Below are 15,234 nucleotides of genomic sequence, written 5' to 3' on the forward strand. Positions count from 1 at the left end.
TCTGCCTTTCCAGGAAATAAATCAAAAAAAAAAAAAAAAACCTGCCTTTAATTATTTCAGACACTTGTGAAAATCACTTATAAATTCCCATTTTATTTTGCTTCCCTTGATTTCTTTAAGGGTTCTTTTCACTCACTCCATTTTCAACTTCTCCCAATTCCATCAAATCAATACAGACTAAGGATTGTATTCAAATTGTGTGACAGCATACAACTTCACTGGGCATTATGGGATTCTGGGTTACTGGTTCTAAGCGGCAGGAACCAATGAACAAAGACAAGCAAGTCAAGAGGTTAAACAAGCAAAGAAACACTTTTGATGGTGAGGGGTGGACCCAGGCCTCCTAGTAAGCACACAGAGCCTAATAACTTCAACTCAGGCCAAGCCCAAGTCTACGCCCGCCTAATGGAAACTTTTTTTTTTTTTTTTTTGGCCTTTTCATTGCATTGCAAGTTCAGGGGAAAAAGGTGACCGGGGTGTGTTCCAGAAAGCCATTAAGAAAATAAGCTTTCAGCACTTTGCAGTCAAAGAGGAGTTTTTAAAGCACAGTGGCGGCTGAGACTTCTTCCTACTGGCTTATGATCTCATGAGCTTGGGCAGACTTGGGTTACAAACTCTGACTTAATCACCTCCTCTGGCACGGCTAAAGGCCTTTTAAAAACTGCAATCCAAACCAAACCAAACGCCAGGTCTTACACCGGCACTATGGCGGGGGTGGCGGAGTCGGGGGGAAGAGCTGCAGGGAGCTAACAACTTCTGGAATTGCATGCGAACTGCGAACAGCCAGCCTCCCAAGGAGAGACTCTAGGGCCTTCAGGTTTGGGTACTATGACCCTCCAAAAATTAAGACTACACGAACCCCCTCCAACACCTCTCTTCATTTGGAAAGCAGGAGGCCCGAGCACAAAGTGGAAGTTGCTCCAGAAGTTAGGGGGTGGGGAGAGGGCTACATCTGCACACAGGTCATGGTGGATGACCAGGCAGGCTCAATCCACGTGGCCCCCGCGCAAAGCCACCCCACCGCCCCCGGTGCCGCAGCGCCAGGAGCAGGAGGGTGAGCGCCCGAGGTCCCGCACAGGTGCGGCGCCCTGGAGCGGGAGCAGGGGCCACAAGAGGACGTCCGGGGCCACGCAGGGCGGGAGCGGACAGTACCTGGCTTGGCTCGCGTCGAACTCTCCGCGGTCCCCAGCGGCCCCGCGCAGCACGAGCTGCTGCAGCGAGAGCTGCACGAGCGTCCGCAGGGCGAGCAGGTAGAGCGCGAGCCCCAGCGCCGTGCGCGCCTCTGACAGCCCGGTCCCCGCGCCCCGGCTCGCGCCGCCGCTACCCCCTGGGCTCCGCTTCCGCGTCCTCGCGCCGCTGCACGCCTCCACCAGGGGCTCCTGCGCCAGGGCCTCCCTCTCCGGCTGCGCAGCGGCCGTCGCCGGTCCCTCCCGACGTTCCCCGCCGACGCGGTGCCGCCTCACAGCCGCAGACTCAGAGCCCCACTCCATGGCCACGAGCTTCACCCGCCAGCCCAACCGCCCCAGCCCGCGACAGCTCCAGCTGCGGCCGCCGCCGTCGCCGCCGCCGCAGCGCCTCCTAGTGAGCGGACGGAAACTGCAAAGGGCCAAACTTCTTCTGATTGGCCCGTCCCGCCTTGCCGTGAACAGCTTTGGGCAGAGTGTTGGCGGGCAGTGGCAGGGCCAGCGTAGGCTGGGCGTGGTGGGTTTGTCCTGTGCAGGGCTTCCCAGCCGAGTATGACACAGAGATTTCCCAATGCAGACAGCCATAAAGCAAAACATGCCTGCCCAAAGCAAAAGTGCCAGGTCGCGTTTAAAAGAAATCACAGGGCTCTTGGTGCATCAGGCTGATGAAGGCGGCAGTGGCCTGGTTTTCTTAAGGGACAGTAGGACAGGCTTTGAAAAAGTAGGGTCCTGGCTCCCAACAGGAGAAACAGGACTCCACAGAGGAGCCTCAGCCTATTGCCTCCACATAAACTTAGCAGATCTTAATCACCTTGGGAGATAACCACACTGTTAACAGATCAAGAAAAAAATACCTATTAATTATCAAACACCTGCTATCAGCCAAACATGGTAGTAAATGCTATAACACATTTTCTCATCTAAATCTCTCAAGATCTCTAAGAAGGAAATAGGGGATTCCCGTGTAATAGCTGAGGAACCTAGAGGTAGCAGGTGAGGAATTTACAACTACCTTGACGGGCTCCCAGAGCAGCCTTCTACTCCACTACCCCACAGCCACTCTGGGAGTGAAGATTCAGCAAAGCCCTTCCTCCCTCAGTGTCACTTGGGTGGTAAAGAGACAGAGCCTTGGTTTCAACGTGACTCCAGGTGATCCGTCTTCTTCCTGCTTGCTGGTACAATAAAAATCCCGGCTTCAAGGTTCAGTGTCAGTGGCATGGACATTAACCCAGAAACCAACAGGGAAAGTGCACTGCAGGATGGTGACTTGAGCGCAGGTGTCAGACCTCACACAACCCCCGGGAGGTCTGCTCCTGCCTCCCTCGCAGGCTACCTGACTCCCGGTCCTTAGTGTCCCCTCTCCAACCACACTGACCTTCGGAGACACCCTGCTCACCTTCTATCCTCTGGGAACAGACTCTTCGGTTCTGTTGTTTGATGTGCCCGGAATGTTCCTCCCTGCCCTTGTTGCCTGGTAAACTCTGATACTTCAATATCAGTTCAAGCAGTACTTAATCAAGACTCACTAATCGGATGTTAAAATCCCTTCATCTGTGATTAAGCCCATCTTGCCTAATTGTGGACCCTCACAGCACTGTGTGTACATGTGTTTATTTGTTATGTCCCTCATTAGACTGCAAGCTTCCTGAGAGCAGGAGTCATGTTTGTTTTTTTTTTAACAGTTATTTATTATTTGAAAGGCAGAGTTATAGAGAGACAGAGGCAGAGAGAGAGAGAGAGGTCTTCCATCTGCTGGTTCACTCCCCAGATGGCCACAATGGCTGGAGCTGAGCTGAGATGAGCTGATATGAAACCAGGAGCTTTCTCCCTTTCTCCGGGTCTCCCATGCGGGTACAGGGGCCCAAGGACTCGGACCATCTTCTACTGCTTTCCCAGGCCATAGCAGAGAGCTGGATCAGAAGAGGAACAGCTGGGACTAGAACCGGCATCCATATGGGATGCCGGCACTGCAGGCCAGGGCTTTAACCCGCTACATCACAGCGCCGGCCCCCATGTCTGGTTTTGATCAAGATTTTTATTTGCTACCCTAAGCATATAACACAATGCATAGTATATAGTTAGTACTTCTTTAGTGGATAATTGCAATTTTATAGTAGTAGCATGATTTTTAGTTCTATAAGGCCCTTTGTAGTCTAACTCCTTGAGATCAAAGACAATGCCTTATTTATTCATTCTTGCATCCATAGTGCTCAGCTTTGTACCTAGAATGAAAATGTATTTTCTCTCATAAGAACAGTTATCTTGGGATCAGCGCTGTGGTGTAGCAGGTAAAGCCATGCCTGCAGTGCCAGCATCCCATATTGGTGCCAGTTCAAGTCCTGGCTACTCCGCTTCTGATCCAGCTCCCTGCTATGGCCTGGGAAAGCAGTAGAAGATGGCCCAAGTCCTTGGGCCCCTGCACCCACGTGGGAAACTCGGAAGAAGCTCCTGGCTTCGGATCAGCCCAGCTCTGGCCCTTGCAGCCATTTGGGTAGTGAATCAGCAAATGGAAGAATTCTCTCTCCCTCTCTCCCTGCCTCTGTCTCTCTAGTTCAGCCTTTCAAATAAATAAATTTTTTTAAAAAGTGTGTACGTTGCTATATTTACAAAAACAAAACAACAACAACAACAAAACCAGCTGTCTTAATATTCTTTCCTGTAAACCCCAGACCCCCCACCATCTTTGAAAGATGAGAATTCACAGGGCCGGTGCCATGGCTCACTTGGTTAACCCTCCACCTGCATCCCATATGGGCGCCAGGTTCTAGTCCCGGTTGCTCCTTTTCCAGTCCAAGCTCTCTGCTGTGGCCCGGGAAGGCAGTGGAGGATGGCCCAAGTGCTTGGGCCCTGCACCCACTGGGAGACCAGGAAGAAACACCTGGCTCCTGGCTTCGGATTGGCGTAGCTCCGGCCGTAGCGGCCATTTGGGGGGTGAACCAACAGAAGGAAGACCTTTCTCTCTCCCTCCCTCCCCCCCTCCCTGCCTCCCTCCCTCTCTCCCTCTCTGTCAAATAAAAAATAAAAAGAAGGATGAGGACTGTCAATCAACACTGTATGATGTGGAAGGACTGGTATTGTGGTATAGCTGGTAAAGTTGCTGTCTGTGACACTGGCATCTCATCTGGGCACCGGTTCGATTCCTGGCTGCTCCAATTACAATTGCGCTTCCTGTTAACATGCCTGAGAAAGCAGAAGATGGCCCAAGTCCTTGGGCCCCTGCATCCATGTGGGAGACCCAGAAGAAGCCTCTAACTCCCGGCTTCAGGTTCCCAGCTCTGCCTTTCAAATAAAGAAATGAAATCTTAAAAGATAAAAATATGTCAAGGTTTTTACTCACAGGCCCTAGGAGAAGGGTGCACACATCTCATCTCATGCTTTACTTTTTGCCATCGCTTGCTGGGTGAGGTGGGTGGGTATCAGAAAGCCGAGGGACCAATAGCAGCTCTCTGGAGTGCACCCGGGAGTAAATAACTTGAGCTCTCTTGTTCTGAATGGATGATGGATGTTAAGCACTGCTGATAATATCCCATGGGAGGCAATGGATCAGAATAGGAGAAATCCTGGTTGTTGGGGTCAGGTAGGTCTGAGTTCCTGGAGCAGACACCTTTAGAACATGGCATTATTTAAGTTACAGTCTGACAGTGCCTCAGTGGTCTTATTTGTTATGATGGCGATAACGCCTGCCTTAAAGAGCTACATGTGGATTCATCAGCTAGTATGTGTAAAAGATCCTCACTTGTGATTCTCATTAAAAACTTTTCCAGGATTTTTCTTCTTCTACAATCCTATGTAGATTACACTAAAAACCATCTTCCAAACATGATAATTACAGGTGGGAATCAAGTTACAACGAGTTCTTAGAAGGTGGTGTTTCTGTAGCTGTTTTTTTGTTTGTTTGTTTGTTTGTTTGTTTGTTTTGACAGGCAGAGTGGATAGTGAGAGAGACAGAGAGAAAGGTCTTCCTTTTTCTGTTGGTTCACCCCCCAAAGTGGCCGCTATGGCCAGGGCGTTGCGGCCAGCGCGTTGCAGCCGGCGCACTGTGCCAATCCAAAGCCAGGAGCCAGGTGCTTCCTCCTGGTCTCCCATGCAGGTGCAGGGCCCAAGCACTTGGGCCATCCTCCACTGTACTCCCTGGCCACAGCAGAGAGCTGGCCTGGAAGAGGAGCAACCGGGAAAGAATCCGGCGCCCCAACCGGGACTAGAACCCGGGGTGCCGGCGCCGCTAGGTGGAGGATTAGCCTAGTGAGCCACGGCGCCGGCCTAGCTGAGTGTTAACTACAAATATTTTAAAGCTACAAGTTGTTGAATATCTGCTGTGTCAAATACAGATCAAGGTGGAGAAACATTAAGAAGAGCAAACTAACATTTTCGCTTTCACAACTTGTAGACCATCAGCAACTGTGTGTGAATGAAGCATCCGATGCGTTAAGTGCTATGAGGACAGATAGAGCAGGGAACTGAGAATGACAGAGGCTGCTCTTTTACTAGGGTCATCAGGGAACTGCTAAGGAGATAATATTTGCAAAGACCTGAACAAAGTGAGGATCACTACATTATTATAAGCCTGGGGAGAGGATGCAACAGGCAAAGGGAAATGAGCTGGGATATCTAGAAGCACCCCGGGTAAGGCATGTGGTTAAAGCAGACTGAGTTGGGGCCGGCACTGTGGCACAGCAGGTTAATACGCTGACATCCCTTATGGGCGCTGGTTCTAGTCCCGGTTGCTCCTCTTCTGATCCAGCTCTCTGCTATGGCCCAGGAGGGCAGTAGAAGATGGCCCCCGTCCTTGCGCCCCTGCACCCACTTAGGAGACCAGGAAGAAGCTCCTGGCTCCTGGCTCTGGATTGGTGCAGTTCCAGCCGTTGCGGCCAATTGGGGAGTGAACCATCGGATGGAAGACCTCTCTGTCTCTGTCTCTCCTCTCTGTGTGTAACACTTTCAAATAAATAAACCTTAAAAAATAAAAAAGCGGACCGATTTAGGGGGCAGCAGGAGAGATGAGAGCAGAGCAGTAGGCCAGGGCCAGCCATGGGAAGGCCGATGGCTGCAGCAAGGACTTCAGCGTGGTTTCTGAGTACTGCAAGGTCATGCTTGAAGCAATACTGTTCATGATGGCTCAGAGTCTCAATCCTGGGAGGAACCACACCTAGATTACATAGACTAATAAAAGACTTCTAGAATGTCTAGCCTATTAAGTGTCTGAAACCACTTTGATCTGTGGTTTTACTTGTGTGGGAAGTCAACCACAGTGAACTGAAACATGTACTGTACTTCCCACATATCAAATTGCTGACCCAAATGCATGATGGGAAAGCCTTTGATTGACCCATCTGGAAACCTATTGGTCACCGGAGTTGAGTCAATTCATCTGGCAGGGCAGACAATTCTGCTTTTATTAAGTGCCCCCTCATGACAAAGTGAGAGCTAGATGGACCAGAAGGCACACAGATGTCCCAAGTCCCTTCTGTCTTGCCATCTCTCCAGTATTTCCTAGTAACCTGTCCAAGGTGCATGGAAGGGCATGTGAGTTGTTAGGACGGAGTCGGAATGCCAGTTTCTGTCTTCCATACAGATCGTTCCATAGCTGATGTGCCTTAGAGGAAAACCATAGCTTACGTGCCTCCTCCTTGTGGAAGACAGCCTCTGGGATGGAGAGTGGCAGAATGCCTTTTACCTACTATTATAGTAACATCATTAAAATCAACTGAGGTGAGAGCAAAGTCCAAACCAGTAGTCAGCGACAGAAAGAGATGGCACAAGATAACAGGAAGTGCAAGTCCAAGGACTAAAAAACCAAGATTAAGGATTCCAAATGTAAGAGACCCTGGGCAAATATTGTGGCAGGTGCTGTTGTCTGCAGCTGTGTTTTATGTTCAAATCTGCATTTAAAGGATCAGGATGGAGCTCATGTACAGGTTCAGGGGACATCATTAGTTTTTTGTTTTTGTTTTTGTTTTTTTTTTCTCCTTTCAGTCTCTGTTCCTTAAGGCTGAAGCTAGGGCCTCAAGGTGTTGACAATTGGTCTCCCTAACTACAGAACATGTGGAAGCTGGTGACAACACCCACAGCAGGGAGTACCTCCGACAAGCCAGGCGGCCTCGGAGCCGGCCATGCTGGCAACAAAGGGCCTTCCGAACAGCACTGAGGTCAGAGCTGTGAACCCGCCTTTGCTTTAGAGCTTTTCTACTGGAGCTGAGCAGTCTTGGAGTTTAGGGAGAGGGCAACAGCAAAGCGCTCTCAGCCGCCCTGCACACTCCACATTGGACACTGCTGAGCTCCAGGTCACTGCAGCCAGGTGGGCACAGAGTTAGACAACAGGCCAGGGCCAACACTGTGGTGCAGTGGGTTAAAGCCCCGGCCTGCAGTGCCGGCATCCCATACAGGTACTGCCTTGAACCCCGGCTGCTCCACTATGGATTCAGCTCACTGCTAGTGTGCCTGGGACAGCAGCAGAGGACAGCACAGGTCCTTGGACCCCTGTATCCATGTGGGAGGCCCAGAAGAAGCTCCTGGCTTTGGATTAGCTGAGATCAGCTGTTGCAGTCATTTGGGCAGTGAGCCAGCGGATCGAAGACCTCTCTGTCTCTACTTCTAAGATTGTATTTATTTGAAAGACAGAGAAAGAAAAAGAAAACAGTCTAGCTGCACTGCCAGCTGAATTGACCCTGTGGGATTACCTTTTTCCTTGGCCTGTTAGGAACAACATTTAGGAAGAACCTGTATCTAGCTGTAAAGTCATTTGGAGGCACCAGCATTGCAGTGTGGTGGGTAAAGCTGCCACCTTCAATGCCAGCATCCATATGGGCACCACTTACGAGTCCTGGCTGCTCCACTTCCCATCCAGCTCCCTGCTAATGCACCTAGGAACACAGTGGAAAATAGCCCAAGTCCTTGGGCCCCTGCACCCATGTGGGAGACCCAGAAGAAGCTCCTGACTTCAGCCTGACCCAGACCTAGTCATTGTGGCCATTTGCATAGTGAACCAGCAGATGGAAGATCTCTGCCCTTCCAACTCAGCCTTTCAAGTAATTTTTTTTAAAAATAAACTATTTGAAAGTCAGAGTTACAGGGAAGGAGAGACAGAGGCGGGGGGGGGGGGTGGAGAAGGGAGGGAGTGAGGGACAGAGAGAGAGAGAGAGAGATCTTCCATCTGCTGGTTCACTCCCCAAAGAGCCTCAACAGCCAGGGCTGGGCCAGACCAAAGCCAAGAGCCAGGAGCTTTATCCAAGTCTCCCATGTGGGTGCAGGGACCAAGGACTTGAGCCATCTTCTGCTCTTTCCCAGGCACATTAACAGGGAGCTGGATAGGAAGTGGAGCAGCAAGAGCTTGAACCAGCAACTGTATGGGATGCCAGTGCTACAGGCAGCAGCTTTACTTGCTATGCCACAGTGCCAGCCCCAGTGAATTCTTCTGGAAAGAAATGAAATTGAGAAAATTGTTTCTTTGGACCCTAACACCATATTACACATAAAAAAAGTCGAGAGAAATTCATAATCAAATACAAACTGTTTAATGAGTACCCAAAAAATGTGACTATAATTGAATAATTTTAATAATTAAGACTCAAAATAGACAAGGACAGGGCTAGTGCTATGGTATAGTGGATAAAGCTGCTGCCTGCAGTGCCAGCATCCCATATGGGTGCCAGCTTCTATCCAGGCTGCTCCTCTTCTGATCCAGCTCTCTGCTGTGGCCTGGGAATGCAGTGGAAGATGGCCCAAGTGTTTGGGCCTCTGCACCCGTGTAGAAGACCCAGAAGAAGCTCCTGGCTTTGGATTGGCCCAGCTCCAGTCATTGCGACCATTTTGGGAGTGAACCAGCAGAGGGAACACTTCTCTCTCTGCCTCTGCTTCTCTGTAACTCTGCCTTCCAAATACATAAATCACTCCAGCTTCCTGCCATGTAGACTTTGGAAGATACTGGTGATGCCTTCACTGATCTGGTTCCTACTTCCTACGTGGGAGACCAGGTTAAGTTCCTCTCTCTCTTTCTCTCTCTCGTGTGCGCGCTCTCACCCACTCTGTCTCCATCCATGCCTTCCAAGTTAAAAAACAACTTTTTAAAGAGAAGTGGAAATCACATATTCACCACACAAAACTGACAACTTCTATATTTCAAAACTAATGGGACAATCATTTGGCCTAGAGGTTAAGACACCATGTTCTATGACAGAGCACTCAGGTTCAAAGGTTTTTGAGTACTGGCATTGCTCCCAGTCTCAGGTTCCTGCTCCTGTGCACCCTAGAAGGCAGCAAGTGATGGCTCAGTTACCACGTGGAAGACCTGGATCGAGTCCTAGCTCCCAGCTTCAGCCTGGGAATTACAGCTGCAGACCTGTGAGGGGTGAACTAGCAGATGGATATTCTCTCTCCCTCTCCCTCTCCAGTAAAAGAAAAGAAGCCTGTCACTCACACACACACACACACACACACACTAAAAAGTCAAAGAGAAACTTGGTACATGATTTTCAACAAATTTAAAAAACAAGAGAATAACGCATTCTCTCTATGTTTGTATGGGTGTGTGCTTGTGTTGAGGTATAAAAATCAGGATGGGTGTTTAGCACAGCTGCTCAGGACACCCACTTCCTGAATCAGAGTACTTGGTTCAAGTCCTGGCTGTTCTACTTCTGCTCCAACTTCCTGCTCATGTTCATTCCGAGTGGCAGCAGCGATGGCTCAAGTACTTGGGTCCCGACCACTCTCCTGGGAAACCCAGATTCACTTCCAGTCTCCTAGACTGGGCCTAATCCAACCCCGCCAGCTGCTGTGGGCATTTGGGGATTGAACCAGCAGATGAAAGATCTTTTTTATGTCAAATATAAAAAAATTAAAAGTATTTTAAAGAAAAATACCAATGCCTCAACAGAAAAATATACAAACCATTCATCCTTAATATAAAAGGAATACAGGTGAAAATGTGAGCCATAGTTAACTCATCGTATTGAAAGTCATTTTTATTTTACATTATACACTTCTGGAAAGGTTGAAGTTTAAAACTTGGTAGACCCTTCATAAAGGTTGGTAGGATACATATTGGAACGACTATGTGGAAAGCAATGATGCAGGATGTATTAGGAGACTCGATTTCACAACTTTTCATGTAATTTCATATGTAGCAATCTATCAGAGATGTGATTAATAAAAAATGCAAAACAATGCTCATCCATAAAAACCATGTTTGTAGAAACTACTTTGGCACATAATAAAGGAAAGGTTAAATCGAGTACAGGGGCCAGCGCTGTGGTGCAGCAGGTGAAGTAGCCACGTGTGACGGAATCCCATATCAGTGTTGGTTCGAACCCTGGCTGCTCTGAATCCAATCCAGTTTTCTGCTACCGAGTCTGGGAAAGCAGCAGAAGATGGCCTAAGTACCTGGGTCCCTGCCACCCATGTGGGAGACCAGGATAGAGATTTGGGGCTCCTGGCTTCAACCTGCCTCTGCCCTGGCTGTTGCTGCCATCTGGGGAGTGAACCAGTGGATAGAAGATCTGTTTCCCTTTCTCTCTGTTGCTCTGCCTTTCAAATAAATAAGCCTTTTTTTTTTTAAAAATTATAGTAGATTGAGTTTGGAAACATCATGTAGTACTAAATACAACACTACCAAGATATGTGTAATATTGTGGGAGAAATGTTCACATTATAAACTTTGAGATAAAGAAATAAAGATACCAAGGTGAATCATAGAATATATTGTGTGCACAAATACATGAAAGGAAATACTCTAAAACAGGAACAGCAGTTATCTCTTGGTGATGTTTCTTCCTGTTCACTCATTCCTCTATTTTCCACCTTTCCTATCCTGACTTCAATGTGCCCTTTCTGAGCCACAGAGCTAGGGCGAGCATCTGGCCTGGCAGTTAAGACACCATTAAGACACTCACATCCCACATCAGAGTGTCAGGGTTCAGAGCCAGGGTCCAGCTCCTGACTCCAGCTTCCTGCTAATGCAGACCCTGGGAGGGATTTATTTGAGGTCATGCACCCAGGGCTGTGCTTGCATTTCTCCACTGGGCAATGGCTCAGGTTATTGGGTTCCTGGAATCCATATGGGAATCCTGTACTGAATTCTCACCTCCTATCATAAACACCTGCAGAACGAACTAGCAGGTTGATGATTTCTGTGCGTCTCTGCTTTTGCAATAAAAGCAGAACTTTTTTCAAAAATTAAATTTTTCTGGCCCATGTTCCTCAAGCACATTTATAGACCAAAAAGTTTAGGGCAAAGCTGTGGCACAGCAGGTTTAGCCACCTCCTGTGATGCCAGCATCTCATTCATGTTGTCCCGGCCACTCCACTTCTGATCCAGCTCCCTGATAGTGTGCCTGGGAAAGCAGCAGCACAAGGCCCAAGTACGTGGCCCCTTGCACCACCTGACCTCAACCTGGCCAGCCACAGCCCTGGTCATTGCAGCCATTAGAGCAGTGAACCAGTGGTTCGAACATTTCTCTCTCTCTGTAACTCTGCCTTTTACATAAAACAAATCTTTAAGCAAAAAGACTTAGGAATTCATTAACTGCTGAACCAAAACAAAACTAGGGGGAGGACTGTCAGCGATCTATCTTTAAAGTCAGCCTGTGGGGTGGGCAAAGAATCGATGCATGTACTTCTAAATGGCCTTGCATCTTGAATTTTCTTGCCCTCCCTTCACAGCACATTTCTTGCATTGGAGAAGAAGAACACAGGCACCTGAGTGTCTCTAGGGATATTTGAGGTCAGGCACCCAGAGCTTTGTTTGCATTTCTCCACTGAGCTGAGGGGGCAGGTGAGTTAAGACAGAGGGATGACTCAGCAGTGTGGGGCCGCGAGGAGCTGACTAGTGTGGATTTGCTCCATGCGGAAGCTCGGGTGTTTTAGTCCACTGAAACATTAATGAGTGTGCACGTTGCCAGAGCCCCCACGAAGAGGTATATACGCTCAGAGACCCCATCTCTCCCCGAGACCCACTCGAGGAGCAGCCTGCTCCTGCAGCCCACGAACCTTTCTCACAAGCTCTATCCTGAGTCAGTTTCACTTGTCCTGCAAGCTGCCATGACCTTCTTTGGGTCCTTGCTGGCCCAAAAATAGCCTCTGCAGCTGCTGTTTTTCCAAGATGCCCAAAGGAGAAAAGAGACAACAATGGATTTTTGTATGAAAATGACAAATCTCTCAGAGGGAACCACATAACACAATCACCTGGGGACCCGTTTAAAAAAAAAATCTCCCTGTGTCCAACCCATCTACCACACCCGATTCTTGGATATGGTTCTGTGACCTGTGACTCCTGCACACACCAATGCTGGAATTTGAATACGATTCGGCTTTTGAGCTCATGTGGTACTTTAAACCCCAAAGTTATAAATTAATGGTACTAAGAGGGTGGGACTTAATCCAAGTTGTTTGGAGGCGGGGCCTATAGGACTAGAAGAGTTCTGGCTGAGCCATCAAGGCAGAGCCCCAGAATTGGATCTTGCTAACTTCTAAGAGACCACATAGACTCAGACACACATGCTCTGTGCTACTTTACTGGTAACTCTCTGGAAGCTGAACCAGCAGGGCCCATCCAATCTTGTACTATGAACCTCCAGGACCGAGAGCCAAGATAAACCTCTTCGCTTTGTCAATCTAGTCGCCTCCCGTATTTTATTACTGTGACAAGAAGCTAATACAATGAACACAGTCAACTGCCAAGTGCCTTCCACGTCTGGTCCACATGTCCAAGAAGGAATAGGCATTGCCATCTCTCCTGCCTGCCTTCCCCACTCCCCCTCCAGGCCTCAACGACCAGAAGAGCTGCGTAGCACCGTACCACATAGGTAAACAGGATGGAAGAGGCCGAATGACGCCATCTGTCAGAGCTGGGGCTCCACACTCAAGCCGCCTCGGGGTGCACTGCTCCATTGCTAACCTGCCCTGTGACCTCTGTGAATTACTCAGCTTCCACATCTGAGGGATGGGGTTCGTATGGCTATCAGGATGGCCCAAGCCAGGATACTTGGAAGAGCTCAACACGTGCTGCTCTTCTGCGGCTGGCACCTCCCTCCGCATGGCATTAGGAGATAGGACGGAAATTGTCTTCCAAATCCCATCACTCTTCTGCAGTTGGCTGGTTGGGTGCAAACAGAGAACACTGGACTGTATTATAGCAACTTGATTTCAAGTTGTTGAAAGGCAGCTTGCAACACACACCTGAGGGACAATGTTTAAGTGTTTGTCGCTGCTCTGCTCTGCCCACTCACAGAGATGTATCTCTTACTAGCTTCTTCCGGGGAGAGCTTGTAAAAAATGTTTTTACCTCTGACGTCTTAGTTTCTCTTGGCATAGCAGCAATCAAAGGACATAAAGCCAGAAGTACAAAGAGCAAGTTCTTTTATCATTTTTTTATTTGGAAAGGTAGAGAGAGAGGTCTACCATCCTCTGGTTCACTCCCCAAATTCCCCCCACAGCTGGGGCTGGGCCCAGTCAAAGCTAGGAATCCAGATCTGGTGTGGGTCTCCACTTGTATGGAAGGACCCAAGTACTAGAGTCATCACCTTCTGCCTCCCAGTGTGCGCATTAGGAGGAAGCAGAATCCCAGGCTCTGCCCTGGACTTGGATGCAGACATGCAGATGTGGGATGTGGACATCGCAACAGGTGTCTTAAGGCCGTGTGCCAAACGCCCACCCCTATATTTTCTGCAATAAAACATGTATTCAGTCCTAAACAGGAATGACGTACTGATACAGCCCACAACAGGGATGAGAAGTGAGAATACCATGCTCAGTGAAAGTAGTCAGATACAAAAGCCTCCATATTATCTGGTTCTGTTGGTATGAAATATCCGGAAGTGGTTAATCCATAGACCGCAGACAGCTTGGGGGTTACCATGGGCTGATGGTGTAGTGGGGAGGCAGGGACTGGGAGGGAGAATGGAATTAACTGCTTAACAGGTACGGGGTTTCATTTTGGGATGATGGAAATGTTCTGATACTAGACGTAAGTAGTGGCTTGCACAGCACTGAAGTGTACTCAATGCCACTAACCTGTTCACTTTTTAAATGGCTAATTTAAAAAAAAATTAAAAGGCAGAGTGATGGAGAAGGAGAGGTCTTCTATGTGCCAGTTCACTCCCGCCAGGGCCAGGTCCAGGGCCAGGCCAGGCCCGAGGCAGGAGCCCAAAACTCCCACGGAGACAGGGGACAAAGTACTTGGGCCTTCTTTCACTGTCTTCCCAGGTGCATTAGTAGGAAACTAGATTGGAAGCAGAGCAGCCAGGGCTTGAACTGGTGCTCATATGGAAGGCCGGCATCCTGGGCAGCAGCTTAACTGGCTATGCCACAACACCAGCCCCTGGTCCATTTTTATCATGTGAATTGCATCTCAATGAAAAAAGTATTCACTATATATTATTCAGTTCAACTGCAGTAAGTAGAATCACTTACTACCCAGGATCCGTTGCAGTAAAGCAATTTTCTACCCTGCTATTGCTAAAAACCATGGTAATGTTAACAAATGCCTCAAATTTCAGTAGCCTCTTACAATTCTGGGAGGCATTGAAAGGCTATCATCAGAGGCAGGTCAGGTCCCCGCCAGAAAGAGGAAAAGGGGCAGATTCCCTTCTAGAGTGGGCAAAGTCCTGTGTCTTCCCAGAGGCTGCCTGTAACAACTTTTAGGTGTTTTTTTATTTTGAGACTAGGCAAGATTACACATCCAGCCCTCTGATGGATTTTGTTCTTGCATCTGATTGGCTGTTATCCCAGCCCCCTGAGGTATCAAAGACCGAGTACTGGGTTTCCCCAGACAATTCCTTCCTGGGAGTCCCCCTCCTGACCGCTGAGGCAGGAGGTTTCTCATTAAAATCTTGCTTTGCTCACTGTCCCTGGAACTTCTTCCATGTGAGACAAGAACCAAGATCGTCTTCAACATCCCATAATAATTCAAAGTACTAATTTGGTGTTGTGGTTTTTTTTTTTTTTTTTTTTGGGTGGGGGGGCAGGTAGAGTTATAGGCAGTGAGAGAGAGAGAGAGAAAAGTCATCCTTCTGTTGGTTCACTCCCCAAATGGCCGTTACGGCAGGCACTGTGCTGATCC

General features: G+C 48.8%; 1 protein-coding gene across 8 annotated transcripts in view; it reads right to left on the reverse strand.

The window, feature by feature from the left end:
• ERMP1 (endoplasmic reticulum metallopeptidase 1) overlaps positions 1-15,234 on the reverse strand; it is a 79,528-nt gene that overhangs the window by 50,643 nt on the left and 13,651 nt on the right. For 3 of the 8 annotated variants that reach the window (XR_016210256.1, XR_016210257.1, XM_089299279.1), the window contains exon 1: positions 1,153-1,579. The exons of 1 other annotated variant lie outside the window; for it this stretch is intronic. Coding sequence is in view for 3 of the 7 variants with exons in the window: in XM_089299279.1 (XP_089155405.1) it covers positions 1,153-1,490 (338 nt within the window). In the remaining 4 variants the exon portion in view is untranslated. Of the gene's footprint in view, positions 1-1,152; positions 1,581-15,234 lie in introns of those variants that run through there. 4 more of the 8 variants (XR_016210258.1, XR_016210262.1, XM_008255080.5 and 1 more) reach the window with 2 other exon arrangements.

Source organism: Oryctolagus cuniculus, chromosome 1, assembly GCF_051225735.1.
Source record: "Oryctolagus cuniculus isolate XC-2025 breed Fujian yellow rabbit chromosome 1, ASM5122573v1, whole genome shotgun sequence".
NCBI classification, from domain to species: Eukaryota; Metazoa; Chordata; class Mammalia; order Lagomorpha; family Leporidae; genus Oryctolagus; species Oryctolagus cuniculus.